The sequence below is a fragment of the Miniopterus natalensis genome, chromosome 9 (genome assembly GCF_054644295.1).
Source record: "Miniopterus natalensis isolate mMinNat1 chromosome 9, mMinNat1.hap1, whole genome shotgun sequence".
Lineage (NCBI taxonomy): Eukaryota > Metazoa > Chordata > Mammalia > Chiroptera > Miniopteridae > Miniopterus > Miniopterus natalensis.
The window spans coordinates 29,984,775-30,006,824 of record NC_142089.1 but is presented as its reverse complement, the minus strand read 5'-3'; the positions used below and the strand labels follow the sequence as shown (position 1 = coordinate 30,006,824).

The 22,050-nt window shown below is 35.8% G+C and overlaps 1 protein-coding gene across 3 annotated transcripts in view; it reads left to right on the top strand.

The window, feature by feature from the left end:
* The window catches only part of EPS15 (epidermal growth factor receptor pathway substrate 15), a 94,729-nt gene that overhangs the window by 56,620 nt on the left and 16,059 nt on the right, over window positions 1-22,050 (top strand). For all 3 annotated transcript variants that reach the window (XM_087820423.1, XM_087820422.1, XM_087820424.1), the window contains exons 14-20: window positions 5,436-5,597; window positions 5,989-6,186; window positions 12,041-12,244; window positions 13,980-14,096; window positions 14,320-14,410; window positions 16,332-16,367; window positions 17,906-18,042. In XM_087820423.1, coding sequence (XP_087676549.1) covers window positions 5,436-5,597; window positions 5,989-6,186; window positions 12,041-12,244; window positions 13,980-14,096; window positions 14,320-14,410; window positions 16,332-16,367; window positions 17,906-18,042 — 945 coding nt within the window. The remainder of the gene's footprint in view (window positions 1-5,435; window positions 5,598-5,988; window positions 6,187-12,040; window positions 12,245-13,979; window positions 14,097-14,319; window positions 14,411-16,331; window positions 16,368-17,905; window positions 18,043-22,050) is intronic.

The following is a 22,050-nucleotide window of genomic DNA, read 5'->3' as shown; positions in this document are numbered from 1 at the left end:
AGGCATTTTGGTATTTATCATTTCAAAGTCCATATGTCTAAAATGAGTCTCATTATGTTGGAGGGAAAAGGCTTCAATTTAGAACTTTCTTCTTTCTCCCAGTGGTTTTTCTTTCTCACTACTGCCACCCTTAATCACCTAATATCTAAAAATTTAGTCAGCCTGGCTGGGCATGGCTCAGCAGTTGAGCATGGACCTAGGATCCAGGCAATTGGGGTTCGATTCCTGGTCAGGGCATATGCTCAGGTTGCGGGCTCAATCCCCAGTCAGGGGCGTGCAGGAGGCAGCTGATCAATGACTCATCATTGATGTTTCTATCTCTCTCCCTCTCCTTTCCTCTCTCTGAGATTAATAAAGATATATTTAAAAAAAAAATTGAAAGTCAGAGCTTAAGTGCTTACCCCATCCTCCTGTCTTTCTTCCTAAACTAATTTTATTATTATTATTATTATTATTATTATTATTTTATTCCTCACCCAAGGATGTGTTCATTGATTTTTGAGAGAGAGATGGGAGGAGAGAAACATCAGTCGGTTGCTTCCTGTATGTACCCCAAATGGGGATCGAACCTGCACCCTAGGTATGTGCTCTGACTGGGAGCAGAACCTGCAGCCTTTTGGTGTATGGGAAGATGCTCTAACCACCTGAGCCCCACCTGGCCAGGGCCTTAAGCTAATTTTAGTATCATGACTCTCAGATGTGAAAATATTTACTGCTGCCTACTGCCACTATTAATGACGGGAGAATGTCATACCTCATGGGTATGTTGGAGGTAGAAAAAAAGATAAGATACAAACACTCCTCTTTTACTACTTACTATTTTATTATCTGCCTCCAAACTGCGTGCCTACACATTCTCTTTCTTATTCCCACTCATAGACCTTTTGTTGTTGCAATCTAAAATGTTTCCGACTTCCCTGCATATGTGGATTCCATTCATACCTTAAAGCCTAACTCAAATCCCACTATTTCTCTTAAACTTCCTCTTTGTTCCTTCAGTCGATACCAGTCTTTCCTGTGTTGAAAATTCCACAGGAGTGTGTATCCACTTTATGGCATGTCCAGTATGTTACCATGCTGTGCTAGTTGAGTACGTGTGTGTATATAGATTCCAATATCTTCTAGCCTGTATTATGAGCTCCTTAAGCTTAGAAATTGTACCTCAGATCATTTCTTTTACTGTATTTGATTAAGATATTGTTAAATGGCCCTGGCCAGTTTGGCTTAGTTGGTTGGAGCATTGTCCCATACACCAGAAGGCAGCAGGTTCAATTCCTGGTCAGGGCACATGCCCAGGTTGCAAGTTTGATCTCCAATCAGGGTGGCAGCCAATCCATGTTTCTCTCTCACATTGATGTTTCTCTCTCTGTTTCTCTCTTTCTCTCTCCCCTTTCCCTTCCTCTCTCTAAAATCAATTTTTAAAAAATATTTTGTTAAATGGAGGTAATTTTAAGGAAGCAGTTGACAACAGAAATAAATAAACTTCAATTTTGAGTGCAAAGTTAAAAACAGGACAAGACCCACCAGGAAATAACGGACAGAAAGGATTAGTAGCACAGTACATGTCATGAAGACTCAGACTTTTTCATAGTGTTCGTACTACCCTCATGCAAAAGAAGCTCCCAATCACTATATTTTATCAATAAAGGTTCAGTAATTCATAGTAACTGTCCATTTTTTAAACATTTTAATTCGCTTAGTTTCTTTTTTCTTAGATGGAGAGGGATGACTTATTTTGGGTGGAAATAAAATTAGATACATGAGCTCAACATTCTTTTCCTAGAGATAATGCTCTTAGAACATGATGGGAAGCATATGATTGGGAAATAAAGGCAGGCTGTCAGTGAGGTTTTCGAATACCCACCCTAGTTTAATAGATTTCCTTTCTGTTTCTTGACTTAAACATCTTGCTGTACAATTGATACTTTTTTATATTAAGAATATTTCTGTAACTTCTAGTTTGAGAATTAGGCCAACATATTGAATGTATCTAATTATTTCTAGTTTTGGTTTAGTCTGTAGAATTTTTTAATCAGTTAAATATAACTAAGTGTTTTATTCATAAATTACTGTCCTTTTGTTTATTTTTTACTCTGTATTTTATATGAAACAAATGCAAACATATTCATGTTGCTAGTATTTTATAGGCTTAGTTACTTAAGTTACTTTAGTTGTACAACTGACTTGGGTTGCTAAAATGAATTATTTTACTCTTTAATATAACTAACAGTTTTTATGTATTTTTAAAAATATTACTTTTATTACCCCCAAGTACTTCATGGGGTGTGTAGGGGTGGGGATGAATTTATCATTTTCATTAACTTGTGTGATTTCTAGAAACAAGACAGTTTCCTTGAAATTTCTTTTTAAATAAAGCCAAGATGCCAGCTCAATGATCCCTTCATTCCTGGATAAGGAACCTTGGATGTGGCTAGCTTTGGTATTTTTCTAAAACAAACCTTGGCACTGTATCTCAGTAGTCTTGTGCACTTCGTGCTGTTGTCCTCCTCTCTTTAGCTGTTGGTGGTGCCAGGTAGGCAAGTAGAGCATGATCATGGAAAATAGAGCATAACTACTGACCAGTGGTACTTTTAGGAAAGGGAGTAGGATAGGAGGAATGACTAAAGGAACATTTAGTTAACTGTACTGTTAAAATTTTTTGTAAAATTTGTGTAATAGAAAAAGGAAAAGTTATGTGAATGATCATTTTAGATCACATAGGATTCTTCTCTTATAAACAAAATTTGCAGGGATCTTTAATTCAACTTGTAAAATTATTTTTGCTGAGGCAAGTTTTGCCCAGGTAAGTTTTTATTGATGAAGCTAGTTTCTTTTCATGTAGAACCTGTGTGTGTGGGGGGGAGCATTAGATGAATTTCATTAATGCATTTAGTTACATCATTTCACTTTTCTAAATTATCATAATAGCAGAACAGCTAAGATAGAAGGGGCAGGAGATTTAAATGAAGCCCAGTTTTACAAACCCTATTTAATGTGTAAGAGTTGTGATAATATCATCTGAAAAATAAATCTTCAAAGCCCTTAAGTTATTCAGTGTCAGCCTATCCTAAACCTCTGTGTCTTAGGTTCACCTTAAACACAAAGGTCTCTTCTAAGAGAAAAATTCATTGATACTAATAGTGCAAGAGAGGAACCAAAATATAAACTACAAAAGAATGAAATAAATGTTACATAAAGAAAGTGCAAGATAAAAAATGTGTGACTTCTATAGCTATACAACACAATATGAAAACAACTCTCACACACTGGGTGGGGAATGATGAATAAGAAAGTAACTCTGATTTAAACAAAATTAATAAAGAAATGTTTTGGGGGGGAAAAAGAAGAAATAAAGTAGAGCCTAACTATGAAGGCATCTGCAAATGTCTTCACTCACTCACTTAATGCGATGACATTTGATAGTGCTGAGATCGTTCACTGATTCAGGAGAGGATTTTCCCAAGGGGCTATCATAAGGGAAAGAGAAAATTATCCTAGTTTAGTGGAAGATACTGTTTACTAGGAATACTTGCCACCACTGCCCTAGTCATGGGGGGAGGAGATGGCTGGGAAGGAGATATGCATTTGCTGCCTTCAATTAGTCTCAGGATAAGCAAATCTGTACCAAATTAAAATAGCCAAGTATACCTGGATACTGGTATTGATGTGGAAATTGTCATTTTTTGATATTTCCTGATTGTAAAAGTAATATGGGTCAGTAGTAATCTTGTAAAATATAGAAATCTTATAAAATATTAAAAAAACTCCACAATTTCACATTCTAGAGAGAGCCATTAACATTTTTACTGTATTTTCTATAAATATACATAAATGGCTTTATATCTGTGATTCAGTCTTTGTGTTCAGCTTTTAAGAATTAGCATTAGATGAGTTTCATTACATGAAAATGAAAATGTCCTAGACATTTTCTTATATTATGTGACCCTTTTAAGGTAAATTTTATTTCTCTTTATTAGATTTACAATGAAAGTAGAGACATCAAATTACACCTAATTATAAAGATGACATATTATTACAGATGTGAAGTCCAGTGTTTTCCTTTGGGGTTTAGAAGAGGATTTTTCAATTCTCCATATACAGGCATACCTCCTTTTATTGCACTTCACAGATACTGCATTTTTTTTACAATTTGAAGGTTTGTAGCAACCCTGCATTGAGCAATTCTATTGGTGCCATTTGGAGTGATCTGGAGGGAAGTAGGGAGTGACTTGCTAATGTATGGGGTTTCTTTTGGGGGTTATAAAAATATTCTAAAATTGTTGTGATGGTGATGGGTGCAGATTTCTGTTAATATATTAAAAACCATTGAATTGTCACTGTAAACGGGTGAATTGTATGACATGTGTTACCAATAAAGCTGTTACAGAAAGTAAATAAAATTACACGCTATATATGAAGGAGAATTAAAGGTGGGGAGGGATGTGGTGGTGGTGGTGCTGAGGATGGCCTCACTGAGAAAGGAACAGTTGAGCAAAAACTTGAAAGAGCTGAGAGATTGAGCCATGTAGATACTTGGGGGAGGAACTTTCTAGGAAGAGGGGATAATCAGTGAAAGAACCTGAGAAGAGAGCATATCTGGCATGCTTGAGGAACAACAGTGAGCCCAGTATACCTGAAATAGAGCAAGCAGGAAAGAGAGCAGTAGAAAATGAAGTTGGGAGATGGGATCATGTAAGGCTATTGTAAGGACTTTGGTTTTTACAGTGAGGGAGATGGGGGAGTCAGTGTAGAGTTCTGATTATAGGAGTGACATCATCTGACCGGTTTTTAGCAGTGGCTGCTGTATTGAAAATAAACTGACAGAGTGGAGCTGAGATATTAGAGAAAGAGAAGAGTCAGAGATGATGAGATATTTTTTTGGCCAGAGAAACTGAAAGGGAGGGGAAAGATTGAGGATGAGGCAGATGGGGGTGGGGGGATGCCAGGAGTTTTGTTTTCAACATGTTAGTGAAAGTCATCAGACATCCAAGGACAGATTTGAGTAAGCAAATTGGACAGCTAAATCTGGAATCTAGAGAAGGGGGGTACTCAAGTAAAGATTGTATTTAAAGCTATAAGTCCAATCTACTAACACAATATACTTAATAAGACAAGACTTTATTTTCCCTTAAGATAGGCTCTTAGGCCCAGCCGGGCGTGGCTCAGCGGTTGAGCACCGACCTGGGATCCAGGCGATCGGGGTTCGATTCCCGGTCAGGGCACATGCCCGGGTTGCGGGCTAGGCAGCCGATCAATGACTCTCTCATCATTGATGTTTCTCTCTCTCTCTCTCCCTCTCCCTCTCTCCCTCTCCTTTCCTCTCTCTGAGATCAATAAAGATATATTAAAAAAAAAAAAAAGGCTCTTAAACATTGTTGACTTAATTTTCCCCTGCCTCCAAAGAGAATAAATATGTTCCTTTTCTTGTATTTCAGGATCTTCAAGATGAAGTTCAAAGGGAGAATACTAATCTGCAAAAACTACAGGTCCAGAAACAGCAAGTACAGGAACTCCTTGATGAACTGGATGAGCAGAAAGCCCAGCTGGAGGAACAACTCCAGGAAGTCAGAAAGAAATGCTCTGAGGAGGCCCAGCTGGTAAAGACTGGCCATTTACTGCTGCATATCTACACCTTAGTTGCTTTTCCTGGCTTAAAATGGAAACATTCTCTGTTTCTTCTTGCTGTCGTTGGATGGCAATCTCTAATCAACACAGCATGTGAAGGAAATAGAACATGGTTCATCCAGAAATTACAGGCCCTCTTTAGGGAAAATAGGGCACTTAATGTACTATTTCTCCTAATTTTATTTGGAAGTATGGTACTTGTGCCTTTAACTATTTGTTCCCTAATTGCTCTTTTCTCTCAAAAAATTACATTTAAAATACCAAAATAGTAAACTAAACAAATAAATGTGTTGCATTATGGACCATTTTTAATGACATCTTTTTTTTAATCCCCCTTTCTTCTCATTCACCTCCATATTATAGATCTCATCCCTGAAAGCTGAATTAACTAGTCAAGAATCACAGATCTCCACATATGAAGAAGAGCTGGCCAAAGCTAGGGAAGAGCTGAGTCGCCTACAGCAAGAAACAGCAGAATTGGAGGAGAGTGTGGAGTCAGGGAAGGCCCAGTTGGGACCTCTTGAGCAGCACCTGCAAGATTCACAGCAGGAAATCAGTTCAGTAAGTCTTTGCAGCAGCAAGAAATAGGAGAAATACACTCAAATGAGCCCTCACATACCCTTTTAGTAAATAATACTTTCTCAACTTCTGTTCCTTCTCTGTCTGCATAGTTTATTATCCATTTTTCAGTCATTTCATACCAACAGGTTTCTTGTCATCTGTCATAAATTAAGCTATCATTCATTTTGTGCATGTGATAATAATCATTGGAGTTGTGGTTAAGATGGTTTAGGTTAAGTGCTGACTGTGCCACTTACTACCTGAATCACTTAAGCATCAGGTACCTCATCTTTAAAATTGGAGAATTAATAATATAGCTACCTCCCAAGGCTGCTGTGAGGATTAAATGAGGCAAAACCTGCCCTGGCTGGTTTTGCTCAGCCGTTAGAGCATCATCAGCCCAGGGACTGAAGGGTCTCAGATTTGATTCCAGTCAAGGGCATGTATCTCAGTTGCAGGCTCAATCCCTGGCCCCAGTCGGGGCACATGTGGGAGGGAACCAATCTAAGTCTCTCTCTCACATTGATGTTTCTCTCTCTCTCCCCCTTCCACTCTCTCTGAAAAAGCAATGGGAAAAATATCCTCGGGTAAGGATAAAAAAAAAAAAAAATGAGGCAAAACCTGTGAGACATTTTAGTATAGTGTTTGATACATAAATGCTACCTAAGTATTGCTTATTTTTATAAATAATAACCCAGTATCTTTTTGTGATACTAATTTTGTGGGGTTTGGGTTTTTTTAAATTTATCTTTATTGTTGAAAATATTACAGACGTCCTCCCTTTTTTCCCCCATTGCCCCCTTCTACCCCACCTCTACTCCTCCTGTGATTCTAGTTTTGAAATCAGTTTTGCTTATTTGGCAACTTTTAATTTTTAAATTAGTAGGTTTGTTTTTATATAGATAAATGTGCAGTGTTGTGGTGAGTCCAGCATATAGATCCTTTGCTTTGTTATTTCCAGGCCTTCCTAGAGTGGAGAATATTTTGTAGAATGATAGTAAGATGGTTAGATAGGAGCGTAGAAATCATGTAGCTGTTAACTTCAAAATAGCCTTTCAGAGTGAGAGACAAAAAAGCATTTATTTGAGATCAATAAGAATAGCTATTTCAGACACACTGATTTAGGCAGAAGCCCATATAGTGTTTTTATTAGGAGACAAGTGGGTATTTATGAGAAGGGGAAGGGGAACAATTACATCAGTAGAAGGAAGGCATTTCTGTTGGTGCAGATAACATAGTGTTGTGATGTTAATTTTAAACATTTTTTTGATTGTTTGTTTTAATTGTTGACACTATTACAGATGTCCCCCATTTTCCCCGACTTTGCCCACCTCCACCCAACCCCCTCCACCCCTTCCCCTTAAGCATTATTTTTAATTTTCAGTCCACTAGTCATCAGTCCAGTAATCATAATAATTGCTTTCTTGTTATCTTTGCAAACAGTTCTTTGGGACACAGTGTTGCCCTAGGCCCATCCAGAGGTTATTTTGCTGTGGTTTTTTGTTGTTTGGTTATTTGCATTTTGTTAATCCTCACCCAAGGATATTTTTTCTATTGATTTTTAGAGAGTGAAGGGAGGGAGGGAGGAGAGAGAGAAAAAAAGACATTGATGTGAGAGAGACACATCGATTTGTTGCCTCCCGCATGTGCCGTGATTGGGGGCCAGGGATCAAACCTGCAACCCAGGTACTCTCCCTTGACCAGGAATCAAATCCATGACCCTTTGATGCACGGGCCAACACTAACCACTGAGCAACACCATATTTTGCCCTTTTTTAACATTCCAGAGGTTTGAGGCATAAGATGTGCAAAACAGTACCTCTGGCATGACAGCTCTGGCTCCATTGAAAGTGGCTGTGTTTATTTTTTTGGACATAACCCATTCCTTTTATTTTGAATTTGAACAAACTGAAACTGTAATGTTGAGATTCATCCATATTGTAGCATGTGTCAAACATTGTATTCCATTGAACATATTTATAGGTATTGTGTTTGTTTATTCCCAGTTAATGGACATTTGGAGTCTTTCTACTTTGGGGCTATTATGAATAATGCTGCTATGAACATTTGCATTTAATTCTTTGTGTGGACATGTTTTCATTTCTCTTGGGTATGGAATAGTTAGTTATACTGTAAAGTTACGCTCAACTTTTTCTTTTTTTCAAATATATCTTTATTGATTTCTGAGAGAGGAAGGGAGAGGGACAGCGATAGAAACATCAGTGATGAGAGTCATTGATTGGCTGCCTCCTGCACGACCCCTGCTGGGTATCGAGCCGGAAGCCCAGGCATGACCCTTGACCAGGAATCAAACCGCGGTCTCCTGGATCCTAGGTTGTTGCTCAACCACTGAGCCACGCCTGGCCAGACTCAACTTTTTTTTTAACTTTAAATTGCCACACTGTTTTTCAAAGTGTCTGTACCATTTTACATTCCCACCAGCAATGTCTGAGGATTCCAGTCTCTCCTCATTCTTACCAACACCTTCATTGTCTATTTTTTTTTTTTATTATAGTTATTCTAGAAGGTGTTTTCTTAATTTGTATTTTCTTAATGATTAGTGATGAGTATCTTTTCATGTGCTTACGAGTAATTCATACATCTCCTTGGATGAAATGTCTGTTTAAATCTTTTGCCCATTTTAAAAATCAGGTGGTTTTCTTGTTATTGAATTACAAGTTTTTAAAATATATATTCTGGATATAATTTTTTTTAAAAAAATATATCTTTATTGATTTCAGAGAGAGGAAAGGGGAGGGAGAGAGAGAGATAGAAACGTCATTGATCAGGCCTGCAACCCGGGTATGTGCCCTGACCAGGAATCGAACCCTGATCGCCTGGATCCCAGGTCGATGCTCAACCACTGAGCCACGCCTGGCCGGGCTGGATATAATTTCTTTATCAGATGTTTGATTTGCAAATAATTTCTCTCAATCTCTGGCTTGTCTTTTTGTTTTCTTTGACTTTTTGAAAGGGGAGTTCTTTCAAAGGAAGGAACATAAATAAGAAAAGTAGAAAGCACTCAGTATTATAAATTATCATTCAGAAAATAAAACAGTGTCTGTGAGCAAGGAAAATAGCCTCAGTAAACTGTACTACCGAGTGTGCCAGAATATGTTTGGTATCTGTAGAAGGAATTATATCCTTGTATCTGACCTCCAAACCTTAAGAATAAACATGTTGGGCACATTGAGTAAAACATCTCATACTGTATTCTAAGACAGGTTGTTTTGCAATGAAATATATTAAGAAAATCATGAATAACATTTTAAGTAAAAAAATTTTTAATTTCAAAAAACAAAACAAAAAACACACGTATTTCTTATATTTTACTCAGTGGCTTGTGTGTCTTTCCCACAGAGGGCAGTATATTCCCATGGGTCTGTAAAAATGAAAATCTCGTTGTAAACTTGCCTGAGACTTTCATTGCTCTCTAAAGCTTAAACTATAGCTTTTCTGAAAAAAGGAATAGTTGAGGAAAAATTTTCTAACTTGATGAATTTTCACCTTCTCACCTAGTACTTAAAGCTAGAAAAAAGCAAAGAACCTCGCACCTTAAATCTTTGTTCTTGTATGATGGATACTACTTTATACAAATATTTTGAAGGTGTTCTAATAGTTTATTGCACTTTCCTTGCACAATGTACAAAGAGCTTGTGTTGCATGACTTATTTTTTTTTATATCACTTAAGTTTACTCAGAGACTAAGGAAGAACACAAGCTTAGTGACAGGTATGTGAGAGAGCCAGACACAAGAATGCCTAGTTCTGTTCAAGATTCTACTGATTGTGTCAGAAATAACCATGAGGAACAAACCGTCCTAAACATTCAATAGGCTAGCACTTATTACTTCATCTGTATGATGGGTATTATTTTAGTGTTAAGGTTTTAAATTTTTGATCGCAAGGTTGTAGTGGGTATTGAAATTGATTCAATAGTTATGATAAAAAAATATTTTTAATGAAATAGGAGAGAATAGAAAACATCAGAGTACATTACATGTAGTAAGGATAAGTATTCGTGAAACTTGTTTCACCATTGTATGTGTGTGTGTGAAATCATATATAAACTATGTATGATTATGTGTCTGTATTATATGTGTTTAAATTTATGTATACATATATACACAGAGCCATACAAATATATACATACATATTTACTGAGTTAGGATGTAAAATCTATTTCTTTCTATGGATTAAAGTAAAAAAAATATGTAAGCCACTGGTCTTTAGCTCTAGTAATATACAAGGCACATTCTCTGTGTTACAAATGTGTAGTATCCAGTTTGGTAAATACATATGCTTCCTGATGCCCCCTGTTTAAATTTATAAGCACAGTACTTGTGTTCATTAAGTGAACATATATTAAACACTGACAGTATGCATCATTGTGCTAGATGATGGAGATACAAAGTTGACACCAAAAGCTGTGGTCACTGTCCTCAAAGAACTCAAGGTCTTTAACTTTTAAAAAATGGGCAAATTAGTGGAAAGAGACAGAGGAAAAAATTGCTATATAAAGTGGGAAATGCAGTGTGCTAGGCACTTTTACACACATCGTCCATCATTTACATAGTCTTTACATTTTATAGAGTTCTCTCAAATATATGCTTTTCTTCATATAACAGGTTATTATTACTCCCTTTTGAATTAAAGAACAGACTTGGAGAGGCTACTCTGGCTAAGATCACCTAATTGGAAGGTGACAGAGCTAGATTTACATCTGTCTCCCAATCCAAAAAAAGGTCTATGGTGAATTACAGATTTCAGATTGAGCAACTTAAAAACCTTGTGGGTAAAACAAGTCCAAGTGAATAGAGCCCTTGATTTATGAAATGTCAGATCATTTTTATATTTGCTAAAACAAAAGGCATTAATAAAAGGAATTCTAATGTCATTTAAAATATATACACTTTATGAAAAATTAGAATATTCCTTTTTACTAAGAAACATTTTTTTGATTCTACCTTCTCAGTTTCTTTAAGATATTTGTAAATTTGTTTTTCTTTGCAGGTGTTAGTATAAATAAGCATTTTTTCATGCCACTGGGCCCCACTATTGTCCCAAGAGTATAAAGTCACTTGGATATTGGGATAAATAAACTTTTAGTGCCTTTTATTTAGCATGTTTGGCATAGTGTATATTCAGAGACTACTTCCTAGAGCTCTAGTCCATTAGTAAGAAATCCCAGAGCTCATATTACTTTTGTCTTCACTCCTCTCCTTCCCAGTAAGAGTATGGATGGCTCCAACGCCTTGTATACTGTCCCTCAACTTTCTTTATCTCTTCTAATGCTTCACCACAAAATATTCTCTTGCTCTGTCACTTTGCTCTCTTTTCCCCAATACCCTGACCCTTCTTTTTCTAATTATACCCTAAAGGACTGTCAGTATGCAGATATTTGAGTCAAAGTTCTTAGAGCTGTCAGAAGATGTACAAAAGCAAAGCCATATGGACTGGAATTTCAAGAGGAGGACTTACTGGGATGGATTACTGAAATCTCTGTGTCATGCTTCATTCCCAGCATATTCTCCTTATGGAAACAAATTTATCCTTGATCAAGTCTAGGGATGTAGCCATTTTTACATTGCATGTCCTTTTGATGATAGATTCTGTTTGGCCCGGCCGGGTGTGGCTCAGCCGTTGAGCATCGACCTAGGATCCAGGCGATCGGGGTTCGATTCCTGGTCAGGGCACATGCCCGGGTTGTGGGTTCAATCAATGACTCTCTCATCATTGATGTTTCTATCTCTCTCTCTCCCTCTCCTTTCCTCTCTCTGAAATCAATAAAGATATTTTTTTAAAAAAAAATAAATAAAATAAATTCTGTTTGTACTCTTTCTTTGTATTGACAGATGCAAATGAAACTGATGGAAATGAAAGACCTGGAAAACCATAATAATCAGTTAAATTGGTGCATTAGCCCACACAGCATTCTTGTAAATGGCGCTACAGATTATTGCAGCCTTAGCACCAGCAGCAGTGAAACAGCCAACCTGAATGAGCATGCTGAAGGCCAGAGCAACCTAGAATCTGAACCCATACACCAGGAGTCTCCAGTGAGTCCAAAAGTTCCATAACCTTCATAATCAACTTCGGAAAAAAAATTGATTCAGATCAAAGCTTTGTTGACCATGCATGATATAAATATGTGGCCTTTCCTCATCTGAGGACAGTTGAGATTTTCTTTTTTGAGAGGCAGAGTGGGTACTAATCCAATAGTTCTAAGAGTTTTAACAATTTAAAAATGTGATTTAACCAATCTACTTGTTATTATAGCATGTTTTCAAAAGAGTAGTTCTGTAGATAACTTTTAAAAATTGTTTTTAAATACTCTCTGCCAAAGCTGAAAGTAATTCTTTGTTTCCCAATGTTGAGGACAGTTATTTACCAGTTATTTAGAGAGCACCAACTATGTGCAAGAGTGCTGCTGCATTATGTGTGAGAGCTACAGATAAAAAAGACGAGACCTCTGCCTTCAAGCAGCATACAGTCTAGTAGTGTAACACTGTGTGAAAGGACTTTGCCAAAGGAAGCTAGGATATTCAGCTTGAAGGGGGCTCAGAGAAGATGTAGGGAAAACTTCACAAGTGACCTTCAAAGTGAGAAAGGGGTAAGTAAGCAAAGGAGAAAGGGCACATTCCTGGCAGAGAAAACAGCATTAGCATCGGTATGAGATAGAGAAAACATGCTGCGCAGGGTTATGGGAAGTTTTCAGAGGATATCTTGTGATGGTGGGGAGAGTATTGGTAGGAGTTGCGGCTTTCTCCCAGTGGGCACTTGCATTACCTCTGGTACTTTATCAAAATATAAATGCCTGAGCCCCACTACAAACTTGTTGAGCTAGAGTTTCTGGGATAGAGCCAGGTACATGTATTTTAAAAACAAATTCCCTTGGTGATTGTGATGTGTACCTGGATAAAAATGACCACTTTTTGGTCAGGGTCAGAGTAAGATATTTGGATTTATTTTGAAGCATTGGGGAATTTATCATATTACAATGAGTAGACATTAAAGAATTTTAAGCAAGAAGAGTCAGGATTAAATTTACCTTTTAGAAAATGTGGAAAATGGATTGGAGAATGGGACTGGACACATACTAAGACTGTTGGAATGGTCTATGTTAGAGTTGTTTTAGCCTATGCTTAAGTAGTAAGAGATGTAAAATTAACAGACTTTTTAGACAGTACAGTGTTAGACATTATAGAATTTTCTTTTAAGCACAAAAGGTAAAATTACTAGGTTGTTCTTCAAAGACATAGGGTGGTGGTAAATGGAGATTGCCCCTGCCACTTCCTAGGCCTTATCATCTGTTATAAATCCAGAAAGCAATGGGAAACCATTGAAGGACTTTTAGCCTGAAGAGTTAAGATCAGATTTGCTTTTTAGACCTATTACTGTGGTTATTATAAGGAGGATGGATTGGGAGGGCACATATTGGAGGCACAAAAGCAGGTGGAAGGTTATTACAGTAATTTGGACCAGAAATGATGCAAATGGATGATAGCAATCGTGAGGATGGAAAAGAAGAAAGAATTTGAGAAAGAGGTAGGAGGTAGATTCAGTAAGACATGGAGTTTAGCTTAGGGATGACCAAACGGAAGTGGTTAAGGAAGACCTGAGTGACTTTAATGCTTGGTGATAACATTTTCCCAAGAAAGATTATAGAAGTCACTCAATGAATATGTTCTGCTTGTCTTTTTATTTTCTAGTAATTTTTAGTTATTCTTTGTCAGTTTTCCTCCGCCAAGTAGAAAATGCATTGTTAGTTCATGTAGCATTAATATTTTATAGGTAGGAAGTAGTCCTGAAATACTGCCTTCTGGTGTGACTGATGAAAACGAAGTGGTGACTACAGCTGTTAATGAAAAAGTTTGTCCTGAATTTAACAGTGACAACCATTCAAAAGAGGTAAAAATAATTTTATATATAAATGCTTTTATTGCTGGTTTCCCAAGAAGGGTTATATTCTATTTTATGCTAAGGAAAGAGAAAAATGTGTTAAATGAACTTTATGCCACAGAAATATTTGTTATATTACCATCAGTTGATTTTTCGAAGCATGTTATTTTATTTTAAAATGTTACCTTTTAAAACTTTGGTTTCTAAAAATTTGTCTTAAAATTATTTTTAGGAGGACCCATTTACTGTAGAATCAAGTTCACTGACAGATCCAGTTGCAGATACAAACTTGGATTTTTTCCAGTCTGATCCTTTCGTTGGCAGTAAGTACTCTTATTTTTACATAATAAATTTACCAAAAAAGGCTTTTAAATATATAAACTGTATAAGAATTAGGGATTCATTTTGAGAGCCTACAAAAGTAGAGTGGAGAGTAAGGTTTTATATGCTCAGATTTTAGTATTTGTCCTCTTTAGGCTACCAAATCCTGGGACTAAGCCTTTGATTATGTTTTAGGAACCCCTGAATAAGAGTGTATTTCTTCTTCAGAACAGAGATCAAAAGGAGAGGAGATGGAGCACTCTGAAGTCAGTCAGCAGTTATTTACTAAAAGTGCCAACCCCATGCTTTTAAAACAGTGGAAGCTATAGTGGTTAGTAGCCTGATCTCTGCCCTTAAGATTTCTACAGTCTCATTGAAGAAACATAAGTTTAATAAATTAAAATATCTGATGTCATTCTAAATTATGCTAAATACTGCTTGTGTTAAAGCTCATTTTGCATTTTATTTATTTCTAAAATCACCTTGTGAAACTGATAGGTCAATTTATATCAGTTTTAAAGATGGGAAACTGATGCACACAGAATAACTTGCTTAGAGTCATAGAGGTAATGAGCCTAGATATTAGAACTCTTAAAAAAATCTTACTGAGATATATAAAGCGTTAAAAGATATATAAATTGGACCTTTAAAATGTACAATTAAATGGTTTTAGTATATTCACAGAGTTGTATAATCATCAGCAAAATCTAATTTTGGAACATTTTTTATCACTCCCTAGAGCAGTTTCATACCCATTAGAAGTTACTTCCCAATCCCCTAACCCCCAGCTGTAGGTAACTGCTGATCTACTTTCTGTATCTATAGATTTGCAAATTTATATAATTATACAATATCTGTTCTATGTCTGGCTTCATTCACTTAGCATAATATTTTCAGGAGTCACTCATATTGTAGTGTGAAGTGAGAGTTTAATTTGCATTTCTCTTATGACTAGTATTTTTGAGCATCTTTCTACGAGCTTATTGGCTATTCATATAGCTTCTTTGAAGAAAATGTTTATTCAAATCTTTGCCCATTTTTAATTGGGTTGTCTTCTTATTGTTGACTTGTAAGAGTTCTTTGCATATTCTGAATACAAGTCCGGAATCATACATATGATTTGCAAGTATTTTCTTGTATTCTGTTTTGTCTTAATTTTGACTAAGTCTAATTTATCCTTTTTTTTCTTTTGTCACTTATGCTTTTGATGTCATATCTAAGATCCAAAGTTATGAATATTGACTCTTATATTTTCTTCTAAGAATTTTATAGTTTTAGTTGTTTCATTTAGATCTTTGATCCATTTTCAGTTAATTTTGGTATATGGTGTGAGATAGGGGTCCAACTTGATTCTTTTGCATGTGGATATCCAGTTATCCCAGCACCGTTTCTTGAAAAGACTATCCTTTCCCCATTTAATTGTCTTGACACTCTTGTCAAAAATCAAATGATCATAAATGTTAAGGGTTTATTTCTGAACTTAATTCTATAAGAATTTTTCTTGCTTCAGTGAAGCTCAGTGTCTGTTTCTGAAGTAGTGATGGTAATGCCCATTCCATACTATTGTGAAGAGCAGAGATTTTGTTAGTAAAATTCTTGCTGTTGTGCCTGTCCTTTCTTATCCATCTGAAACTTCAACTTGTGACCAAGAGGTGAGTATAGTTGTCTACGATTCAAATTTGCCTCTTTTTTGAGGTATGTTGATCTTCTACCTTTACTCTTTATTATTTTAAATATTTCCTAAAGGTGGATGGCATTTATTGTTTTATCTAATTTGAGGTGGAGTTAATGAAATACATTTTGCTTTAACAAACTGTGCTTTTAAAAAAACAAAACTGTTTTTGTTTTAAAGTTACCTTTAAGTAATGGTACAGCAATAGTAAATATTATTATTTTGATTTCTGCTTATTTATTTTGTCACAGGTGATCCTTTCAAGGATGATCCTTTTGGGAAAATTGGTCAGTATACTATTGAGGTCCATCTTGGCTTTCGTTTGATTCCAATTAATTATAAGCTTATGTTGTGTTTAGGAATGAGAGATCACAGTTGCGTAGTTATAGAAAATGGACTTCCTTTTTATTTAGTTTTGAAACTGATCTATGGTCTCACTAAGATGTTGTATATACCTGGCATTTTCAGAGAGAAAGTAGTAGATTCTTGTGGATTTGCTTAACTATTAGCTTTACTTTTTAAAAAATGACATTAGTGTTTATACTTTGATGATTTTAGTAATACAGATTTCTCCTTATTAGTCAGGGATTAGTGGAGTATAGTGGTTACACTATTGCAGGGTTTAGAACTTTTGTGTTCCTAAGATTACAGTCTGTTCCAGTGAATGGAGGGAAAGGAAACATCTTAAAATATTAATAAATGTCAGGCTTTTTAAGATAATCTTTTCCTGGGATTTTTGCATTAGAATAAAGCAAATCTTTTGTACCATTTAATTATGCTTTGCAAACCTGTTCCAAACTATTGGAACAGGTTCCCAAACTGTTAACCTTGAGCTCAGAGAAAGAAATACATTTTGAAATTTTTGTTGTTTCTTTAGTTAATGATAGCATAGAATAAGGGTCTTTAAATGAGGTCCCTTGAAATAATATGCTAATTTTTAAAAATAAGTTTATTAGGTAAAAGGCAATCTTGTCTTTTGCCCTGGCCTGTTGGCTCATTTAGTTGGAGCGTTGTCCCTACACCAAAAGGTTGCAGGTTCGATTCCTGGTCAGGGCACATACCTAGGTTGCGAGTTTGATCCCCAGTTGGGGCTCCAAAGGAAGGCAACCAATCGTCAATGTTTCTCTCTCACATTGATGTTTCTTTCTCTCCCTCTCTCTCCTTCCCTTCTTTCCTCTCTCTCTAAAATCAAACAGCCCTGGCCAGTGTGGCTCACTGGTTAGAGTGTTGGCTTGCTTACCAAAGGGTCGAGGGTTTGATTCCTGATCAAGGGCACGTACCTGTGTTGCACGTTTGGTCTCCAGCCCCAGTCAGGGTGCCTGTGGGATGCAACCAATCGATGTATCTCACTCATGTCAATGTTTCTATCTCTCCCCCTCCCTCCCTTCCACTCTCTCTAAAAATCAATGGAAAAAATATCCTCAGGTGAGGATTAACTAAAAAACACAAAAGACTCTTATCTTTTTTCAGAACCATAACGAAATCTGTAATCCCCCTCCTCCAATTAGAATCATCCCCAATGATAACCAGCTTAGAGGTATTATTTAAACCTAGTAGTATACAGAAAACATTTATGTAGTAGGTGTTAGAATTACTGGTGTCCTTCGGGTGAATGGTGAACAAGTAGGAAAGAATGTTAATTAAAGCTGTTTAACTAGATGGAACTGTCTGTACTTTTTTTAAGATCAATAGTCATAATAGAAAATACCTTAGATTCTGCAGGAGTTCAAAATGTCTTTTTATTACTGCAGTTTTCATGCCTTCAGGTGACAGGAAATTCAGTGTAATAGTTTTTCAGACTCTCATTTATGCTGTATTTTCTTAGATCCATTTGGAGGTGATCCTTTCAAAGGTTCAGATCCATTTGCATCTGACTGCTTCTTCAAACAATCTTCTGCTGATCCTTTTGCCGCTTCTAGTACTGACCCTTTCAGTACAGCCAGCAGTAGCAGTAACACATCGGTAAGTGGGAGGGTTAAAAACTGGTAAATGGGTAACGTGTGAGTTTCTTGAAATATATACTGATGAAAGAATCCTTTTTTGGGTTACTTTTGATGAGCCATAAAAAATTTTTAGTCTCATTCAACCCATCTAGTTTTTGGTTCAGAGCAGTATTTCACAGCTTAATCACCCACTGGAATTAACTAGAATAATTTAAGTGATCCAAAAATCAAGTCTACCTTTCAAAGGACCAAATATTATCCCATTGAAGATAATAGAAATAAGTAATTAGAAATTTATATACCAATCTTAAGTAAAGGTTTTCAGAAATGCTTGACATGCATTATTAAAATAATGAAAATCAATTTAAAGGGAACAGCATTGATGTTTTAGAAAAATAAAATCATTTATGTTATTTTATAGACACATCCAGAATGTTAATCTTGTAAAGAAGTACCAATTCCTGCTAAGTGTCAGACTCTTGAGAACATACATAGTAAAGCAATCGCTATTTAATAATCTTGATCAAATACTTCTGTGTACTTAACATTCATTGTTCCTAATCTTCACATCAACCTTGCAAAGTAGGTGTTAGTGTTTCTTTTTTAACAGTAAGAACACTGGGGCTCAGAAAAATTAACACAACCAAGGTCATACAACTAAGTGCTTTATCATCTGAAGGCTTTAAAAACAAAATCTTTATATAATGGATATTTAAACATTATTAAAAAAGTAATGGAGTTAAATATTCTAACAAAATTTTATGTATCTGTCATTCAATTTCAATAATTATGAGTAATTTTGGAGTTTTTAAAAAAAATTTATTTGGAGGCTTATTTTTTTGTGGCAGGATTTTCATGTTTGTAAAAGTAAACCAAACCCAAAAAGGATCAGTTGAGTGACAGGCATTTGAAGCAAAAATTTTGTCTTTTAATACTCTTAGATTAAGAATACCTCCTTAAGAGAAAAAGAAAAACCTCATAGACACAGACTATAGTATGGTGATTACCAGAGGAAAAAGATGGGTGGAAGCAGATGGAAGAGAGTAAAAGGAGGAATAAATGGTGACGAAAGGAGACTTGACTTTGAGTGGTGAACACACAATACAATATTCAGATGATGTATTATAGAATTGTACACTTGAAACCTATATCGTTTTATTAACCAATGTCACTCCTATAAATTCAATAAAAAATTTTTTTAAAAGAATGCTTTCTTACAAGAGTAATTGATTCTTTTAAAGATAATAGATTTTGGCATTCTTGAATTGCTTCCTTACTGTATTTGGAAAGAAGCTACTTGGCCAACAGCTGGTATTTTCCATTGATGTAAAACTGGGCAAATGCCTCCGTAACTGAATATTTGTGGTTTCCACAGGCTACTGGATACTGTGTTTTCCTACAACTCGTAGTTTGCAATATGAACCCATTTGCCAAATTCTTCTTATATTGGCTGTAACCTGAATTCTTTTCCTCTCACCTTATTCTACCCTCTCATTCTTCACTTGTATCACTTAAAGAGCAGGAAAGCCAAAGCAGCTCTTTCTAAATTAAAAATAAACAAGTTTTTCCTGTTCCTCTACACTGGTGAAATTTTTCTGCCATTCGTTGTACTTACTTTTCCTCTTTTCTCTTCAGTTTTCTAAAGCATCTTGCCCTTGCTGACAGCTCTTAATTTCTCCATTAAAAGCAAAATGAAACAAAAAACCAAGTTGGCAATATAACATAGCTGTTTATCTCATCTTTTCTATGTGCCCAGGCATAGTGAGAAGCTCTTTTCGTATGTTCCCTCATTTAATCTTCACAATAATCCTATGAGGTTCATGTTACTATCCTCATGTTTAAGTAAATGAGACTTAGAGAGGTTAAGTGGCAATGAGTTAGTAAATGGCAGAACTTAATTCAAACCTTTGATCAAAAATTTTAAGGTCTTCACCACTATAGTCTAAAATTGAACTTTATTTCTTCATAGTTCTAAAACCCTTGATTTTGTGATCTTCCTTTTTTAAAAAAACACACACACACAAGTCCTCTGATTATGCCTCTAGTCATGAGTCTCTCCCCAAAAGTCTTTTCTATTCCCTCAAGGCTGGTCTCTGTTTTCAAAGGGACATAATTTTAAAGACCAAACCAAAACAAACAACTGCCATTTCCTGCCATTCTAGCTAGTGTATGGTAGGAGTGTGCAGGTGCTAAGTCATACTGTCAGAGTGGGGAGTGGATGGCTGATACAGAAGAGAGAATTTCAGTTTTAAGTTATGTGACCTCATGGGAGGGTTTTGGAGCATTAATTTTGTAAAATCATACCATCTGAACTTTAGTTATGAAAATTACTTTTTGTACAAAATTTTCTAATTATCAAACTGAACATAACATAGAGTTTTGTGGCCACTTGTTCCTTCATGGGCTGTCCGCCCATCTTGTTCCCTTGCTACCCCATTGCCCTTTTAGGGGGGTTGTGCTGTGTTGGATGAAGGAATAGAAATTAGACCTGCCCGTAGGCATGAATTTCCATTTCTCTCTGTAATGGTACACAAATCTTGTAAGTTATTATTAAAAACCAGGCCTGGTTGTTTTTCCTCCCTGAAAGTCAAGAAAAGAAACAGTAATAGTAGGTGACTTAAGTTATCGTGCCAGTGACTGTCTCACACCGATATTTTGATGATTATAGTAGGATCTGTGGAAAACTATTTGCTATACAGACCAGCTTAATTTTTTTTCTCTGATTGCTATTCACTCAGCAGATTTCATCAGAGTATAAGCTAATGTGCTAGTTTTATAAATAATATCATTGGCATCAGTGAAAATAAGTACTATCATTTTTAGCTTCAAAGCTTCATTGATAATAATTACTTCTTCCTGCCAGTAGTTTTAGTGTGTCCTCTTTTATAAACAGATAATATAGGTCTCAGCGTTACTTTTCTCTTTTCAAATATATTTGTTTTACTTGGGAATTTATAAATTGAGTCTCCATTATCCTTTGACATTCAGTTATAATATCTAATTTCTTGATGATTAGAAATAGATGTCATTGATAGTCATGAGTCAGAGTAGGAGACAAATATTGCAAAACTCTTTGCCATGCCCCTTTCACTCATCTGCCAAGGCTTTTTTGGATGACCTCTTAAAAAGAGCCTGATGCCAGAAAGAAAAAGTTCAGTTGTCTTCCTAAATATATAATTTGTTTGACTATGATTAAAAGCTAAAGTAAAATAGGAAGACAACTGGCTTCTGGTAAAGTCCTCACTCTTTGTAGCTACTCACCTTTGTTACTTGTTCCAGAGTTTTACAATGGCTTATTTTGCATGGCAGGTTCTTTTTAGAAGAAATCTCTCTCCTTCCCTCCCTCTCTCTCTCCCTGTATCTCTCTCTCTCCCTCCTCCCTTTCTCCCTTTCCATCCCTCCCTTCAATGCACAAGTACATGGTTTCTTTAAAGGGAAGAATGCTAAATTATTTTTAGATAACAAATAGAAAGTGGAAATCTAGCATTTTCTGATATTAAGTACTAGGATATTTAAGAGTTAGAATAGTATGCGTCCTAAATGCAACATATCATCCTGGAATAGGAAAAGGATATTAATGGGAAAACTGGTGAAATCCAAATAGAATCTATAGCTTAGTTTTAATAGCTGTACCATGATTATATGAGATACTAACATAGAGGAAGCTGGGTGAAGGGTATATGGGAACTTTTAATTTTCTTTACAGCTGTTCTAGTAATCTAAAATTATTTCAAAATAAGAAGTTAAAATAGTGTGCATCTGTCCAACTAGCAAAGTTATGAAGAAAAAAAAAGAAGTGAATACTACCAAAGTCAAGATAATAATTACCTTTACAGAGAAGGGATGGGATGGTGATTGGAGAGGAGCACATGGACTTCTGAGGTGTTGGCAGTTTCTTGGGAGGTGATTACATATGTGTTCACTTGATACTTAAATTTGTTAAACTGTACATGTATTTCATACAGTTTTATGAATGGATATTTCACAATAAAGGGAGATTAGAAAATGATATATATAATTTTGATTT